Genomic DNA, 15,161 nt, shown 5'->3' with positions numbered 1-15,161 from the left:
TCCATGGATAAAGCCTTTCCAACTCCGACACCAATGGTAGCAAGTCTGAAACTCTCCAAAGATCAATCTCCTCTACAGATAAAGAGCAGAGTGAGATGGCCTGAGTTCCTTACCAAAGCGCTATTGGAAGCTTGATGTATCTCATCATGTGCACACACCTGGACCTTGCTTTCTCAGAGAGCTTGGTGAGCAGGTTCCTTGATAATCCTGGACCTCAACACTGGCAAGCACTTATGGTCTTCTACAAGACTGCAGAGTCAAGCTTGCAAGGATACAATGGCTCTGACTGGGTAGGCTGCCCAGATTCTTGACAGTCACATACTGGCTACTTCTTTAGCCTTCACAATGCAGCTATTTCCTGGAGTAGCAAGAAGCAGAGCGTTGTTGTGTGCTCCAGCTGTGAAGCGGAGTACATTGCAGCCAATTCTGCATGCAAGGAAGCCATCTGGCTTCGCTGCCTCCTCAATGACATGGGCTACTCCTTTCCAGGCCCAGCACCAATCTATTGTAATAATCAGGGCTGCAGAGCCTTGAGCAAACATTGCAAGATTAATTCCCAGATGAAACACATGGACACAACACATCATTTTTTGTTCGAAGATGGGGTAATCGAGCTCAATTACTGCCCCACACAAGACATGCCCACAGATGCGCTAACAAAGCCATTGTCCACGCTGAAGTTCTCGGGTGTCTGCCCAAGTCAGGTGGACAGCCACGTGGCTGACACGTCACGCACGTCTGGCTCATGCTTTCCTTTGTTGTTTCGATCTCAATCTGAACCGACCACAACAGACGTGTCTGCAAAGCCAAAGCCGCGGCCGAAAATTCTTCTTTGGCCTGCTCCGTGGTCGACAGCCCTGAGAGATCCACTGACTGCAAAGATTCCAGCATCTGCAGCAACTCTAGGAGAGGATCCACGATTGGTAGCTCTAACTGGCTCTCCATCACCACAAGCGGGGGGAAAGGTCAAGGACATTACAAAGCGTTTCCAGATACATGATATAATCTTTCGTTTATTTGTCCCCACAAATTCTTTGATCGAGATGGCCAAGCCTGATCAAGCTGAGAAAAATTTTCTTTCGCAAGTACACTTGCCATTGGCTTCTAAGCATCCGTAACTTAGGTTTCATGACAGTGCGCTCTAATGTTCTGTGATTTATCTTAGGACATTCCATAACAGCGAACAGGGGAAACAAGTGCAGAGGGCCTCACTCCCATGGACAGGCTGGCTGTTCTGTACAAACAGCCTTCAAGCAGAATGTAAGGAGCAAAAGAAAACAGAATCCCTATATTTGCCTGAATTCTCCATCTGATAAAATAATCTCACCACCAACATCCTCATAGTGCTGTGCTTGGAAATCACGTTGCATCCTGAAACTTCGTTTCCTCCCACTGCAAAGAGTCTTTCATCTGCCATTTCATCCCAACTAGCAGAGAGAAGCTCTCGAAGCTTCCCCATTCTCCTTTGCTTCAACCTTAGACTCCTTTTCCTTTACTAGCTGACTTCTTCTTGCCTGCACCAGCTCCTTGTAGTCTTGCATGTCAAGGTCCACCTCTTCTAAGTAGTGGCAAACTTCTCCCTGGCAATGGATCCAACATTCAAATGTGGAAGCCTCGTCTCTAAGTTGCTTGTGACCTATCAAGTATCAAATTTTCTTTCTGAGCAATTTGAGTTTTAGCCAGTAATACAAAATGACCCGGGCCTGTCACACTCAAATTGTTGAAAATAGAGTCAAATCTTCACCAATATAGAAACTCCTGAAATTCTTGTTGCTCATTCAAGTGAACCCAAAAGAAAAAGAATGGTTAAACTGGCTTGTGAGACTAGGCTCCCTAAACCTCCTATAAAATTCAACAAAGACATTTGTCAGACTGCCACTAACATCCACCACTAGAGAACAATTGATAGTGTGTTTGGAAAATATAGAGAGCCAGACAACCCAAGTCTATCACAAAAGGCTATTCTCAGAACTTTAAATGAGCAAGTTAATGACCATGCATCTGGAAGTCTGCACAATAAGCATTAATATCATAGAAACAGAAACAGATGAAAAGATACTTGACAATCCTTTGGAGTTTTTAAACTTGATAACTGGAATGCTCACAAGCTAAACATAAAGATTGGCTACATTGTAATGCTCCATCTAGAAATAGGGTTCATGAAGCAACTTTTGTACAACAACTTGCTGGATGCTTTCTTGTGAGCTATTGCTCCAAGGAATGTCAAATTAAAGAGAACTGGTTGGAGCACAATTTTTTTTGCAAGTTTGGGGAACTGTGCATGCACAAGGTCTGTTGTCACGATGAGCAGCCTCTAGAAAAGTTAAGCTTTTGTCTTGCAGCAGCAGCAGATCTTCACAATGTTACCAACTCCTAGATTCTTTACCAAACATAATCAAAGCTGAAATCTTATACAGTGATATGCAAAGCAAAAGAGTCCTATTTGATTGAGACATGCTATTCATTCTAAAAAGGCGCCAATTTCCTATAAAGCTTGCATTTTCTGCATATGTAAATCCTAAAGAAAAACACTGCCATTTTCTGCTAAGATTAATTTTCGGCCAATGTTACTTTCTTGAAGGGAACATAAAAAAAATGAATTTTAATCTTTATAGAAGATTGCTACAGTGCAAAACAGAATTATTAACACAAAAAATATTGGCTACAAATAGATAAGAAAATTGTTGTTTGGTGATATAATTCTATTCCAGCAGAGCTGGATTGCTTGCTAGTTCTCTATTTATTCTACTCTGCCAGTTTCAATTCTATTTTTGTAGTGGCATCATCTATCTACTTGCTGAACTACAGACGAGACCAGAGCTTAAACTGCATCCATGTTCATCGCTACTCTACCTCTTCGTCACTACTTACCTTCTTCCAGTGCTGCTTCTGTTCATTGCTACTTGAAGATGCTTGCTGCATCAGCTTCTTCCTCTTCAGCTTCTCTTCGCTATCACATTTTGGTCTTGGCCTGTGCCGTGAGCGTAGCTGTGAGCCCTCAAGTATGGCACATGCAGCACACTGCCTCCCAGGACCGCCACAGTCCTCCATAACCCCTGCGTCCAATATTGACTTCACGATTCTCTCTTTAGTTCCAGTTACCCATATCTGATGCTTCCGCGCCTTCGCCTGCAGGAATGCCTTCTTGCATTTATTGACCCACTTCAGCACGGCAGGGTCCATTTTAGACCGCTTCTCCTTCTTGGACTGCTTTCTCTTCTCCATGGCCTCTTTTCTCTTCTCTTCCAGCTCCTCTAGCAACTTGCTATCTTCTTCCGTGATACCATGGGCGAAGGACTCCAAGAAAGTCGAAACATGCAGCCGATACTCCATAGTATCCGCCTCTTTGTCCAGGGGGTTCAAATCAACCTTCGTCGGGCTGAAGAAGGCATATGCACCCGAACTTCGTCCTTGCTCACGTCCGGTAGCCACATTTGAACGTATGACTTCTTCACAACTTCTCTTCTGTCTTTCGATGGGCCGCAGGGTTCATGGTTATCTGCCCAGCAATTATATGGACGACGCCTTCAGACTTGAACACCACCATCGGTGTGGCTGATTGAAAATTTTATTTGTAAAGTGATTTGTAAGAAAGGCATTTCAAGGTTCCGAGAGAATTCGCCAGGGAACCTTTTGAGGGAGCAGAACCGAAGCAGGTGCAGACTAAGGGCTTTCGGGATGGTCAAGGATTTGTACTACTTCCGGATAGTTTATTTCTTCAAGTAGCGGAGCTCAGCCCAGTTCATACGCCGCACATCTGCCAGCCTTTGACGTGCGTAAGCCGTCGGAACTTTGTTCCGATAGGATCTGTAGACGTCAAGTGCCTGTTCACCTCCTCCGTATGGATCCTTGCGATAAAAGGGGTGCAGAACTCCGTCGCCACCGTAAACGCCGGGAAAAGAACAGCCAGTTTCACATATGGTAACACCGGGTCCAAATTCGCCATGTTCCTGTGTATCGAATTTTTTAAATCTTGAAATTCTGGATCCTGTTTGTAGCGCCGCACAAGCATTTTCCAGTCTAACTTCTGCAGGACAGAACGTTAAGGCCCTAGTTACAATAATTCACACGGTGCCCTTACATGGCAGTACTCCTCAATTAGCTGATTGGGATCAGCAGCAGAAGGGTCAGTGGCAGGAGGAACAGCAGCAGAAGAATCAGTGGCAGAAGGATCAGTGGTGGCAGAAGGATCAGCGGCAAGCCCGGGCCAGAGATCATATAGCTCGTCAAAATCATTGTACTCTTCTCGAGCACCTGAGGCGTAACCTGTCAGGCTGTTGCAATGGTTAACAAGAATGGAAAGTGACAGCGGGTGGCATGCAGCAAGGTCCTCGACATCACCCCAGTGCTCAGGATAGTTCTCAAGAAACTTGCCAAGAACAGTTCCCGACAGGTACGCATCACGCTCTGCCTGTTTGACGAAGATAGTTAGCAAACTCCAATCTCAAGGCATCACATTACCTCCGTGAACATCTTGTTGATATTATATACTGTGGGACTACCTTGAAACCGAGATTGTTTCAATACTTCACTGTTGGGTGAAAGGGCCTTCACCACAACAAGTGCTTGCCCCCAAAGTTCGTCTGTCCATTTCCTGGCTGCCTTGCGCTTCTCTGCATCACTTCCGGTCGTCAGATCATGACGCTCTTCCCCATCAGTCAACAGGACGATCCTTTCGCCGAGCCGCCTCCGACTTTCCAGAAATGCCTTAGCATCTTCCGGTGTTTCTATGGAGGCTATGGCCTCCTCCGAGCCTTTCTCGTTGCAGAACGTGAATAGCAGCACGTCACGGATCTGTTCAGCAACGGGATGATCCACATTCAAGTACCAAATACACACTACTCTGGTGATAGGACATCCAGATCGTGGCCGCTTGTTGGACATATCGTAAAGTTTAATAAGCTCCCAAGCGAAGGCTCTCAATATGCTGCTTTTCCCCCCTCCCTTGGTACCTGTCAATATGAAAACGCCCCCCATGCTATCCTTGAGTAAAGGTTTCACAGCATTCCTAAAACCGATGTACTCCCCCGTGCTGCAAAATGCGAACTCGAGAGGAGGCCTCTTGATCTGGCACGAACCCTCCAACCCCGGGAACGGAAGAAAAACCTTGGAGCCTTCATTGCGCAACTGTGCAAAATCTACTTCACGAGCCCTCGCCACCCGCGCCTTATTCACCTTGATCTCAAGCGGGTACATCTCTGTCCGGCAGCTAAAAGCTTTCGAGGAGCCCTAGGTTTTTCAATGTTAGCCTTAATCTTAAATATTTAAATTTAACCTACCGAACTAACTTTAACCTTTACCGCTGACCATTGCCATTTTCTGGAAGGAGAACCCACTTAAAGCACATAGGCAGTTCTGAAGAATAAAGGACTTGGATTTTGGGTAGCTTGGGTTGGTGTGTAAAGAAGGATTGTAAGTTTGTTGTGGCTGTAGCTTGTTGTTGAGTTATGCTAGAAAAACTCACAGCCTCTTTCTAAAAACTCAATGTAGAAACTTATAAAAGGTGGAAGTTACTTATGGATGGACCCTCAATTTTTGTTGTAGCACACTTAAATTTAGAGTTAAATTCTAAACCCATTACATTACAAAATGAAGGTTTAGTACACATTTAATATCCCTTATGAGCACAAGTTCCTCATATCCAACTTTTGCATGCAAAATAGTGTCAAATGGAGTCTAGCATAATTTTAATATACCAATGGCTTAATATAAGAAGGGTATGCCATGAACTAGAGTAGCATGGAATTTGGGCTTAGACCCCAAGTCAAATGTAAAACAATTAGCAACATAACTCAATAAAAACTAAATTAATGTTTTAGATAGTTGGTTATACTTCCAACTACTATCCCTATTATCCCACAATAATGTCAACTTCATGCTTAGGTTCACCATCAACAATTGCTAGTGGGAAAAAAATGGCTAGAGAGTGTTCTACAACAGCATGATCTGGTGCTAGCAAACTTACATGGAACACATCATATATATAGGATAACTCATATCTTATAACTTAAAGATCCAATTTATAAAATACATCACTAATTTGCTTTAATACCTGATAGGGTTTAACATATCTTGGTAATAGCTTCTAGGACAAAGACCTTAATATTTAAGTTCCGGGAGGATAACCAAACTTGGTTTGCCACTTGATAGGTTACATCCCAATGATGGTGATCCTTATTATATTGATACCTATCTTGAGTTTTGGCCATTGCATCAGTTGCCCTAGACCAACCTTGGCTCAACTACTTCATATAAATCTTAAAAGCTGGGACTAACACTTTAGATATTAGTTTTCATACAACAATTTGTTGAAGAACCCCATGAACATTCCCTTGCAACATCTTTCATGGAGAACAACTAATAGAGTTCTGAAATATGCCACCATTAACTATATACCTGAGAAAGTTCAAATGCAATTATCCAAAAATGCATTTACTTACCTTAGTATGTAGTTTGTATTATTGGAACTTCTAAAACACTAACTCCAAGTGTTTCAAATGACACAATTAACCCATATTATCTATTCCATTAAGAGTAGGTTTTGGAAGTTATTGCTATTTATACCCACCAGGAGGAGCAATAGAGGGCTTTGGATCAATAAAAGCTGCTAGTGGTCACCAACTACTACCTTTATTAACCACTATTTGTGAACATCTAGAGCAAAACCTTCCTTCCATCCTTTGTTTCCAATTACCTTGTTTATTCCTAAAGTTTTAATTCTTATCTAAGGTACTAGCATATAACTATTGATACTATTCTATGACCAAGTGACTAAAGGAAACTTGCTATGTTGCCTCTTTACACCTTAGGTATGTCTTCGGCTTAAATTTCAAAATCTTATTGCAAGAAAGTAAATTTAAACTTTTTAGAAAATAACTTTGAGCATCTTCATCACTTATATTTGCAATTGTAATGCATTTCTAAGTAAATGCATTAACATAATGCATAAAGTCTCCATACTACTTTAATCATTATAGCTCTATATGAAGTTTTAGACAAAGATCATCCAGCAAATATTCTTTATAAATACAAGATTACATTTTAGCATACCCATTTTCAATTCAAACCTAGTGCCATAAAGTTTTGGTATGATCCATGAGAAAGGATTGTATACACATAACCTTTGTACAATCATCCATGTTTATTGTTATAAATAGTTTTTTATATTATAAACCTAATCTTCTAAAACTTGATAGTCCCATATGCCTTTGAAATTAATTAGTTTTGAAGGATTGAATTTTGAAATTCTTGCAACCAAGAGTGACTGCAAAACTTCATTGTCCTTAAAACTTGAAGAAGAGTCTAATTGCTTAGATTTAGCTAGTTTAGCTATCTAGCTAATTTTTTTTTTTTCTTGTTCTCCTTTAATTTATAAACTTCTTTTCACAAATTCTTGATCTCAATATCTTGAGCCCATCTTGGATCCATATCGAACTCCATCTCAAGTCCATCTCAGGTCCATATCGGACTTCATTTTAGACACCATCTTGGGTCCATCTTAGGTCTATATTGGACTTTATTTCAGACTTCATCTCGGATTTTTTCTCGAATTTCATCTTGGACTTATTTCTAACGCTTTAATATGTCATGACATTTGCCATGTGTTAATCCTTCTTGTGTCCCTTTTTAAAGACTTATTCACCGATTACTTCATACTCATCCCTCGAACACTTCATTCAGAATTCTACTCCCACTTTCGACTTTCTAAGTTAAAGGTTTTGGTCTAAACATATTACACTAGTTGGACTTCCGCTTCAACCATTACTATGTGGCCATTTTAGGGCTTAGGGATTTATGTTTCATATGCAACATACGACCCGAGATGGAGTTTGAAATGAACCTGAGATAGAGTTTGAGATGGACCTGAGATGGAGTCTGAGAGGGACCCAAGATGGAGTCTGAGATGGGCTTGAGATGGAGTCTAAGGTCGATTCCAAGATGGATCTGAGATGGAGTTTGAGGTCGAGGCCGAGAAAGAGACCAAGACCAAGACCAAGACTAAGACCGAAACTGAGACTAAGACCGAGTCCAAGACCGAGTCTGAGACTGAGTCCAAGACCGAGTCCGAGACTGAGTCCAAGATCGAGTCGGAGACTGAGTTCGAGATTAAATCCAAGTCCAAATCCAAAGCCTAAAACGATCATCTCCTAGACCTTGGGGGGTTTGGTGAGCTCTAAAAGTATAGTAGGGGAGGACTCTAGTGGAGCCAATTTAGCCAAAAAAAGCCAATGTGACCAAAGAAGGCTATACCCACATGGTGGGTGAGGATATAACCATTAAGGAGTCCAAAGCTAAAATGAATACAAATGGACAAGTGGAGTAACTTGGTGAAGTGTTCAAGAGCTAGCTCTAGCTCCCCTAAGAAATCGAATGGATAATTCTCCCAATCCAAATATGGATAACACTACCTACTTGGATACTTAGTGTGGCTCATCAGAACCTTGCTCTAACCACATAGTTAGGGTAATCAAAGGTGGAAGGTGGGGAGAATACCCACAAGGCTTGCATAAGGTTATAGTGTTTTGAAATGTTATCCCAAAATCCTAAACTGTGGAAAGAAAGAGGAATAGTCCTTTTGTGTAATGACTAAAGATGCAATGATGTGGTAAAGAAGTCCTAGAGGTTAATGGGATGTAGTGGTTGGGCCTTCAGGCTCTAGTCTAGTGGCAGTGTTAGCGAACATGGCTAGGGATTGAAAGGGATTTGGTAGGGACTGAAAAAGGGATGTTGGAGAAGGTTGTTTTTCATATCTCTAAGCATTTTAAGGATGTTAAGGAGTGGTTTTAGGATGATCACTCATGGATGGATGGCTTATTCTTTGAGAGATAGGACTATGGCATAGGTGGTCTAAGACTATCAATGAGACAAGGGTAAATGGGCATGGCCTTAGCATAACAGACTAATATGTCAGTAGTACCTTTGGGGTGTCAATTAGAGGATCAGATATGTGAAGCACTTAGATCAAATGTAAAGGCTAAGTGGCATAGATGCCATTCACGGGGCTAGCAAGTCCCTAAGTTTAGAATAAGACTTATAAAGGTTGTGAGTAAAACTCCTCCAAATGGTCAGAAATATAGTTAAGTGACTAAAGTAGAATGGAAAATTTAGCTGCTTACACTACAATGTTGTAGCATCAAACTCTTCCTTTTCTAACTTAGTCTTAGTGTTTTTCATAGCATCTTTAGTAAGAGTTTCCTTGTCTAGAGGTTTCAACACCATTAACATGATTCCTTTTTGCCATCTCACCAACTACATGTATGCCTCTATGAATAAATGAATATGCATATAACATTTTTACCAAGTGGTGCAATTTAACTAATCTTATATAAGTTGCTTTAGATCTATTAAAAAAGTCTCTGCATATACAACTAGAGTTAGAAAATCTGACAAAGGTTGAATAAAAATCACTAAGATAATTTTTCTGATAGCAAATGTAACATACTTGAATTTAGAGCTAAACTCTAAACTTGTTCTAATATAAAACAAGGTCTAGTATGCATATTGAGGGATTAAGCTCAATATGTGAGGGTTCCTACCAAGTCAATGCAAAATAAAGCAAAAGAGAACTAAAAATAATTTAGTTATCTTGTTATATCTTGTTATCTTGTTATCTATGCTATCTTGTTATATCTTGCACTAGCTAATGACAAAAACCTTCAGGTATTGAGATTAATCCTTTAATATCACTGGATAATAACTTATAGTGTCTGCCAAACACCCTTGCTATCATGCCCTTTGTGTTAGTCTCATTCCGGTCCCTAATGTTATTTATGAAAAGTGTCTAAATTTGTTCATTTGGCATATTTACAGAATGTAGAGATTGTTTACACACAATAGTGTTCGTCCCGTGTCCAAATGCGCAATCTAAAGATATTCCATATTTAATAAGTTTTAAGATTATCCCTAACTCCTAGTACTAAGGGTGGTTAAGGGTGAAACCCTAAAGCTAGGGGGGGCGGGGGGTTATGGGCTATGGGGGGTTCTAAATATATAGTAGGGATAGTGGGTAGGTCAGGTATAGTTGACTAATTTAAGGTATAGTTTAGCTCTTGCTTGTGTGTTTGTCTTTATTCTATGCCCCACAAGTTCCACACTGCTAACTGGTGGAGTACCTATATCCTCATGTTCGGCCACTAGTATGTTAAAACCTTATTTGGCTCCGTTTTGTGTGCTAGTCTTGGCGTTAGGATGCTGGATGTTTTAAGACTTTTCCAAGTCCCTCTGTGCTTCTGTCCCTTCGCTCCTTGGTGTACACTTAAGAATCATTTTGTGCTCTAGTGCCTTCACTCCTTGGCTCCATACTTAGGAATTGGCTTTGTTCTTTCATTCAGTGGCCTAAGGCCCTGAAACTTGGGTTCCACACCACTATCTTTTGAACACATGGCAAGTGGTATGTGGCATGTGACATGTGGCACATGGAGGATTTAGGTTCCACTTTGTGGTTATCCTATGGTAAATCACTATAGGATAAAGGGTAAAAACCACGTGCATTATATTTACTATCAAAGGATATGTCTCGGCAAGTACTATTCTATAAGTAGCTAAAGGGAACAACTCGAGAAACAATCCATAGGGGTTAAAATATAGAGGGAAAGAGCCCATGAACAAGAGTGCACCCCCTTTTCCAATCAGTTAAGGGTCTTAGGATATAAGGTTAAGTGTCCTTGGGTTTGAATACTATTGAGCTGGGTGACCTCCCAGGAAGTCTAAACTCATGAGCTTACATATTCAATATTCAATGAGATTGGGGAACTAGTTTCATTGCATATGCAAAGATGAAAATGATGGTTTGAGTGGGTACACATTTGGGTGCAAAGGGTTTGCATTCGTTTCTTAGGTATGGATTTTGGTTACCTTTTGTACTATATTATGTGAGCTTACTCTTGGGCTCATAGGATGGAATGAGATGTTCCATTTACACAAGTTTGTGCTTGGGTTTGTGAGTGAGGTATATTAGCAACTCAAGGTTACACTTTGATTTGATAAAATGAATTTAACATATACCATTTTGCATGAGTTTACACTTAGGCTCGTAAGTGAAACACATTAGCAACTCAAGGTTATGTTATGAGTTGGCAGAATTAATATTAGCCTACTAGTGGTTCCATGAGTTGTTCCAATGGTCTTATAAGTTGTTCTATATACCATAGGTGAAAGTAAACCTCCTCTAGATTTTCTATGAGTGGCAAATAAACTGGTCTATAGCTATTTAGCATGATATTAGTGGGTCCTTCCTAGGCATGATTATAAGTTGATCACCTAAGACTATAGGGATTAGTCTATTGGTTCAAGTAGTCATTGTTATGCTTTCTCATAAATTTTTCTTAAATTGGACTAAAGGCAATGCAAACACAAACTTAAGGTTTAGTTAAAGATAATACCAAAAAGAAAGTCCTCAGGGACAAAGGATCAAACATGTAAATCATTTTCTCTTCTTGGAGAAATAATTTGCAACGAGATGTTAACTCATTATTCGTGTTCACATTATACAATCAAAAGTTGTTACTTTGATGCATGTTGGAAATGATGGTCATACAAATAATGAATTGTGGGATGAATAGTGGTGAAACGCTAAACTATATTGTCTAGGCTTGCTATTAAAAGACTTAGGTTATAATACTCAATTCTTTTCCAAGGAACTTTGCTATTGCTCCTTGAATAGCTTTGTGTTGGATTAGTTTTGAGTTTGGTCAGATAGAGAGTGGTATAAGCTTGTTTGTGTTGTGAACAAAAGTTAGTGGTGTTGAGTGTCGTAAATCTTTATTAGTGGGGTGTGGCATTTATGTTGCATTTTGTGGAATTGAGTTGGCACTTAATATTCATATAAACCTTTGAATTAATTACAACAGTATTGCTTATGGTGTTGCTTAATTGATGATCAAGTCATTGTAAGCTCTATTTCGTTAAAGTGGGAATTGTCATTATCCCACTTGTAAAATAAGGTTTCCAAACCTTTATATAGTATATAAATATAACAAAATTCAACTGCATTGAGGCACATGCCATTTTATTTTAAACAAGGAAATGTCTACTCAATCACTTCTCCTCCCCCTACCACTACTTCACCTCTCTCTTCTCCTTGTCATCGTCGTCCAATTTCTTTCCATCCTTTTAATATTGGCTCAGTTGCTCCGAGTCTAGGTGGAGCCCAAGTCCCCATTCAATCTTTACTTTCCCCTTATTAATAAAACAACTTCGTAGACTTCCAATAACATGCTGTAACACTTCTAGTATAATGCAAATCCTCTCAAAGAATTGTCTTTTAATATTAATACAATGGCATGGAACCCCATGCCATAATAAGTTACATTTTTAAATAAATACATGCCATCTCAGACTGTTATTTTTTGCCTCCAACGCCTATACAATAATCTTGGAATTTCATCACTCTCCACACTATCAGGATTTAAACCCAATAGTAATGCCATCTCTTCTCTAATACGTCCACGCTCATGGTCAGTGGTCGAAGAACCCATCCGGTTGAGCAGATTATGGAGATGCGGATAGTGCTTGGCTAGACAATATACATGCCATAAATGATGACTGGTGTCTGTCCGATCAAATGGCTTTTGATATACCGTTCCATCTGCCATTTGGTTGATTTCTGCAGCCACCTCCTGGACTGGCCGGTTCTCTATCACCATCGCTCCAAGCCGTTCTGCAAGGTCCCCCAGAACATACGGTTTCTTCTCCCTAGTTTCCATACTGCAAGAGATGGGGTGCACTGCATATGTGTGCGTGTTCGCTGCAGTTTTAATCGGTGAGTCATCGATGATGAGGATTTCACTTGACCTAGCAGTCCGGTTCATCACTACAGCCTCTGGCTTGACGAAGATGGGCTTGCTACCCCTCACATGGACCATAGTCAAGCAATCCTCTTGCGTTAGGAGAAAGTCAAATGGTAATATTACTCGCGTCTGATCGTGCATCATCTGTAGCAACGTTAATGCATTGTGGCGCATCATAGATGTCCAAACTCCCAATTGCAAATTGAACCCGACCCTCTGTTTTAAGTGTCGCATGGTCATTATTAGATCCCGCAGTTTCTCCCGTGTGATTAATGTGAATCTGTCTCTTTTGACCAACTTGCGACCGCAGGCTTTGGAGGGTGCAGTGACATTCGAGGACGAGCCATGCTCATGGGAGAAAAGGACACCGTTCAGATCAAAAACGATACAGTACCTTCGCCGTGACTCTGAAATGAAATGCGTCAGCATAAAAAATGGTACAAGTCAATTTTACCATCTACAATATTAGCGAATGGTGCTCCCGATGGTCGTTCAGAGGGTTTTGGTCGAGGAAACGTGAAGGGCGGAAATACTCTCCTCTGCAATGTGGGGTCAATCGCATCCGATGGCGTGTGGGCACATGCCATTTCAGCTGTAGACTCTGGTACAACTGGCTCAACAGTGGCATGGGGTGGTTCCGATGGCGTGTGATCACACGCCATTTCAGCTGGTGCCTCCGTTGGCAAAGTGGACATGACCGAACAGGCAGTAGGGGCAGTGTAGGGAGGTTCCAATGGCGCGTAGTCAGACGATTGGGCACACGTTGAGTCCGTTGGAAATGAGGATACGACCGGCTCGGCAGCTAGGGCGGCCTCATGCGGGTCCAATGGCGCCTGGTCACCGTCAGTTGGATACGTGGACAAGATTGACTCAGTGGTATGGGCAGTATCAAGTGGAGCGTGGTCAGCTTGCTTGGCGTTGATATGGATAGTAGCCTCCACCAGCTCTGATGACTCTTGCAGGCAAGTAGAGTCCACTGGCGGATCCCTATGCATGTCCAAATATCTCCCTTCGATTGAGATGGTATCCTCCCTACTGGCTACTAAAAACAAACTTATTAGCACATTGAATCGACTATACTGTATTTACCATCAACTGCTATTGAGGAACTAGGACTGATATCACTTGGGCGCACTGCTGATTCTGAAGGATTGGACATACGTTTCGACCCTTGCTTGGCACTATCCTTCCTTGACACTAAAGGCTAGAGTTTGTATCTTAATTCAACTGAATAATCTCTACTTACCATTTGCTTTGCGACCTACATGGACAATGTTAGAAATGGTAAAAGGTTAGGAATGGATGTACTATTATTTATCTGATGGTTTGTCTTGTATGACCTTCCTCCGCTGCTCTTTGGCCACCTCAGGCTGGCCATCGTCGTCATCATCGTCGTCGTCGTTATTGTGATCGTCACCATTGTGAGGACCATCCAGGTCCTCTTCGTCCTCCTCTTCTTCGTCCTCCTCTTCTTTGTCCTCCTCTTTGTCCTTCTGCTCTTCCTGCTCATTATCTTTCTCTGGCTCCTCATCCCCCTCCTGCATTTCTTCCATAGGCTGCTCAGGCTGGATGGCTTGTTCTTCCAGGACCATCTTGGGAAAATCATCTGGCCGAGTCTCCATCTGAAAATACAAGACATCCATAGCCTGTTTTAGTGTGTGACCTAGGACCGTATCCTCACCTGACTGTCTTAACATGGTTTCTGCACGTTCTTGCACCCTTCGAAGACGACGAGATGAGAAAAACGTGGCCCTGACTTGAAAAGCATCCCTCATCCATTGTACCTCTCCATTGAGATTGAGGAAGGGGAGTCCGCCATAGGAATCTGAGTCAGGAGGTGTTGACCGCGAGGCATTACCTATCATCTTTTCGTTGCCCTTCTTCCTTTTCGAATCAAACGCCTCTGATCCCGACGACTGTCCAACGTGCTTTCGCTTTTTATGACCACTGTCAGTTTGAGCTTGGCTGGTGCTTGCCTGTTTTGCCTTTGAAGAAGTGTCTCCTGTAAGGAATGGCATGAGACCACACGCCATTGCAAATATAATTTGTACCTCCTTTTTTCCTATTGCTTGTCTTTTTGTCCTTCTTCGACGCGCTACCAGTGCGCTTTTCAGTCCTCGTGTCTGAATATTCACAACGATCTATAATCAAAATGGCGTGAGGCCTCACGTGACCTTACCTTGTGCAGGTTGTGAGCTCGGCCCAACAGTAGCTATTAACGCCGTTTCAGCATCTAGGGGTGGCCACGCTCCTGCATACAGAGCTTGTGAGATAACATTTAAACTTAAAGTGCGTACTCACCAGGTTCGCAAAGAAGATACTGTTTTTCTTTGGCAACTGTAATTATATGCTTCATTGAAGTCATCTCTTCAA

At 41.6% G+C, this 15,161-nt stretch overlaps 1 protein-coding gene across 1 annotated transcript; it reads right to left on the bottom strand.

The window, feature by feature from the left end:
* Window positions 1–1,427: 1,427 nt before the first annotated feature.
* On the bottom strand, window positions 1,428–3,333 carry LOC9642400 (histone RNA hairpin-binding protein). The gene is made up of 2 exons (XM_024678552.1): window positions 2,872–3,333; window positions 1,428–1,580 (listed from the first exon to the last, which is right to left on the bottom strand). The coding sequence occupies exons 1-2, from the start codon at window positions 3,331–3,333 to the stop codon at window positions 1,428–1,430; spliced, it is 615 nt and encodes a 204-aa protein (XP_024534320.1).
* Between the last annotated feature and the right edge of the window lie 11,828 nt (window positions 3,334–15,161).

This window comes from Selaginella moellendorffii, unplaced genomic scaffold (genome assembly GCF_000143415.4).
Source record: "Selaginella moellendorffii unplaced genomic scaffold, v1.0 SELMOscaffold_22, whole genome shotgun sequence".
NCBI lineage: Eukaryota > Viridiplantae > Streptophyta > Lycopodiopsida > Selaginellales > Selaginellaceae > Selaginella > Selaginella moellendorffii.
The sequence above is the reverse complement of the archived record's forward strand: the minus strand, read 5'-3'. Positions and strand labels throughout refer to the sequence as shown.

Coding starts and splice junctions, on each gene's coding strand:
- LOC9642400 (XM_024678552.1), bottom strand. CDS start 3,333: ATGGAGTATCGGCTGCATGTTTCGACTTTCTTGGAGTCCTTCGCCCAT. Junction 1,581..2,871: donor AGAAGCAGCACTGGAAGAAG/GTAAGTAGTGAC, acceptor ATCCATTGCCAG/GGAGAAGTTTGCCACTACTT.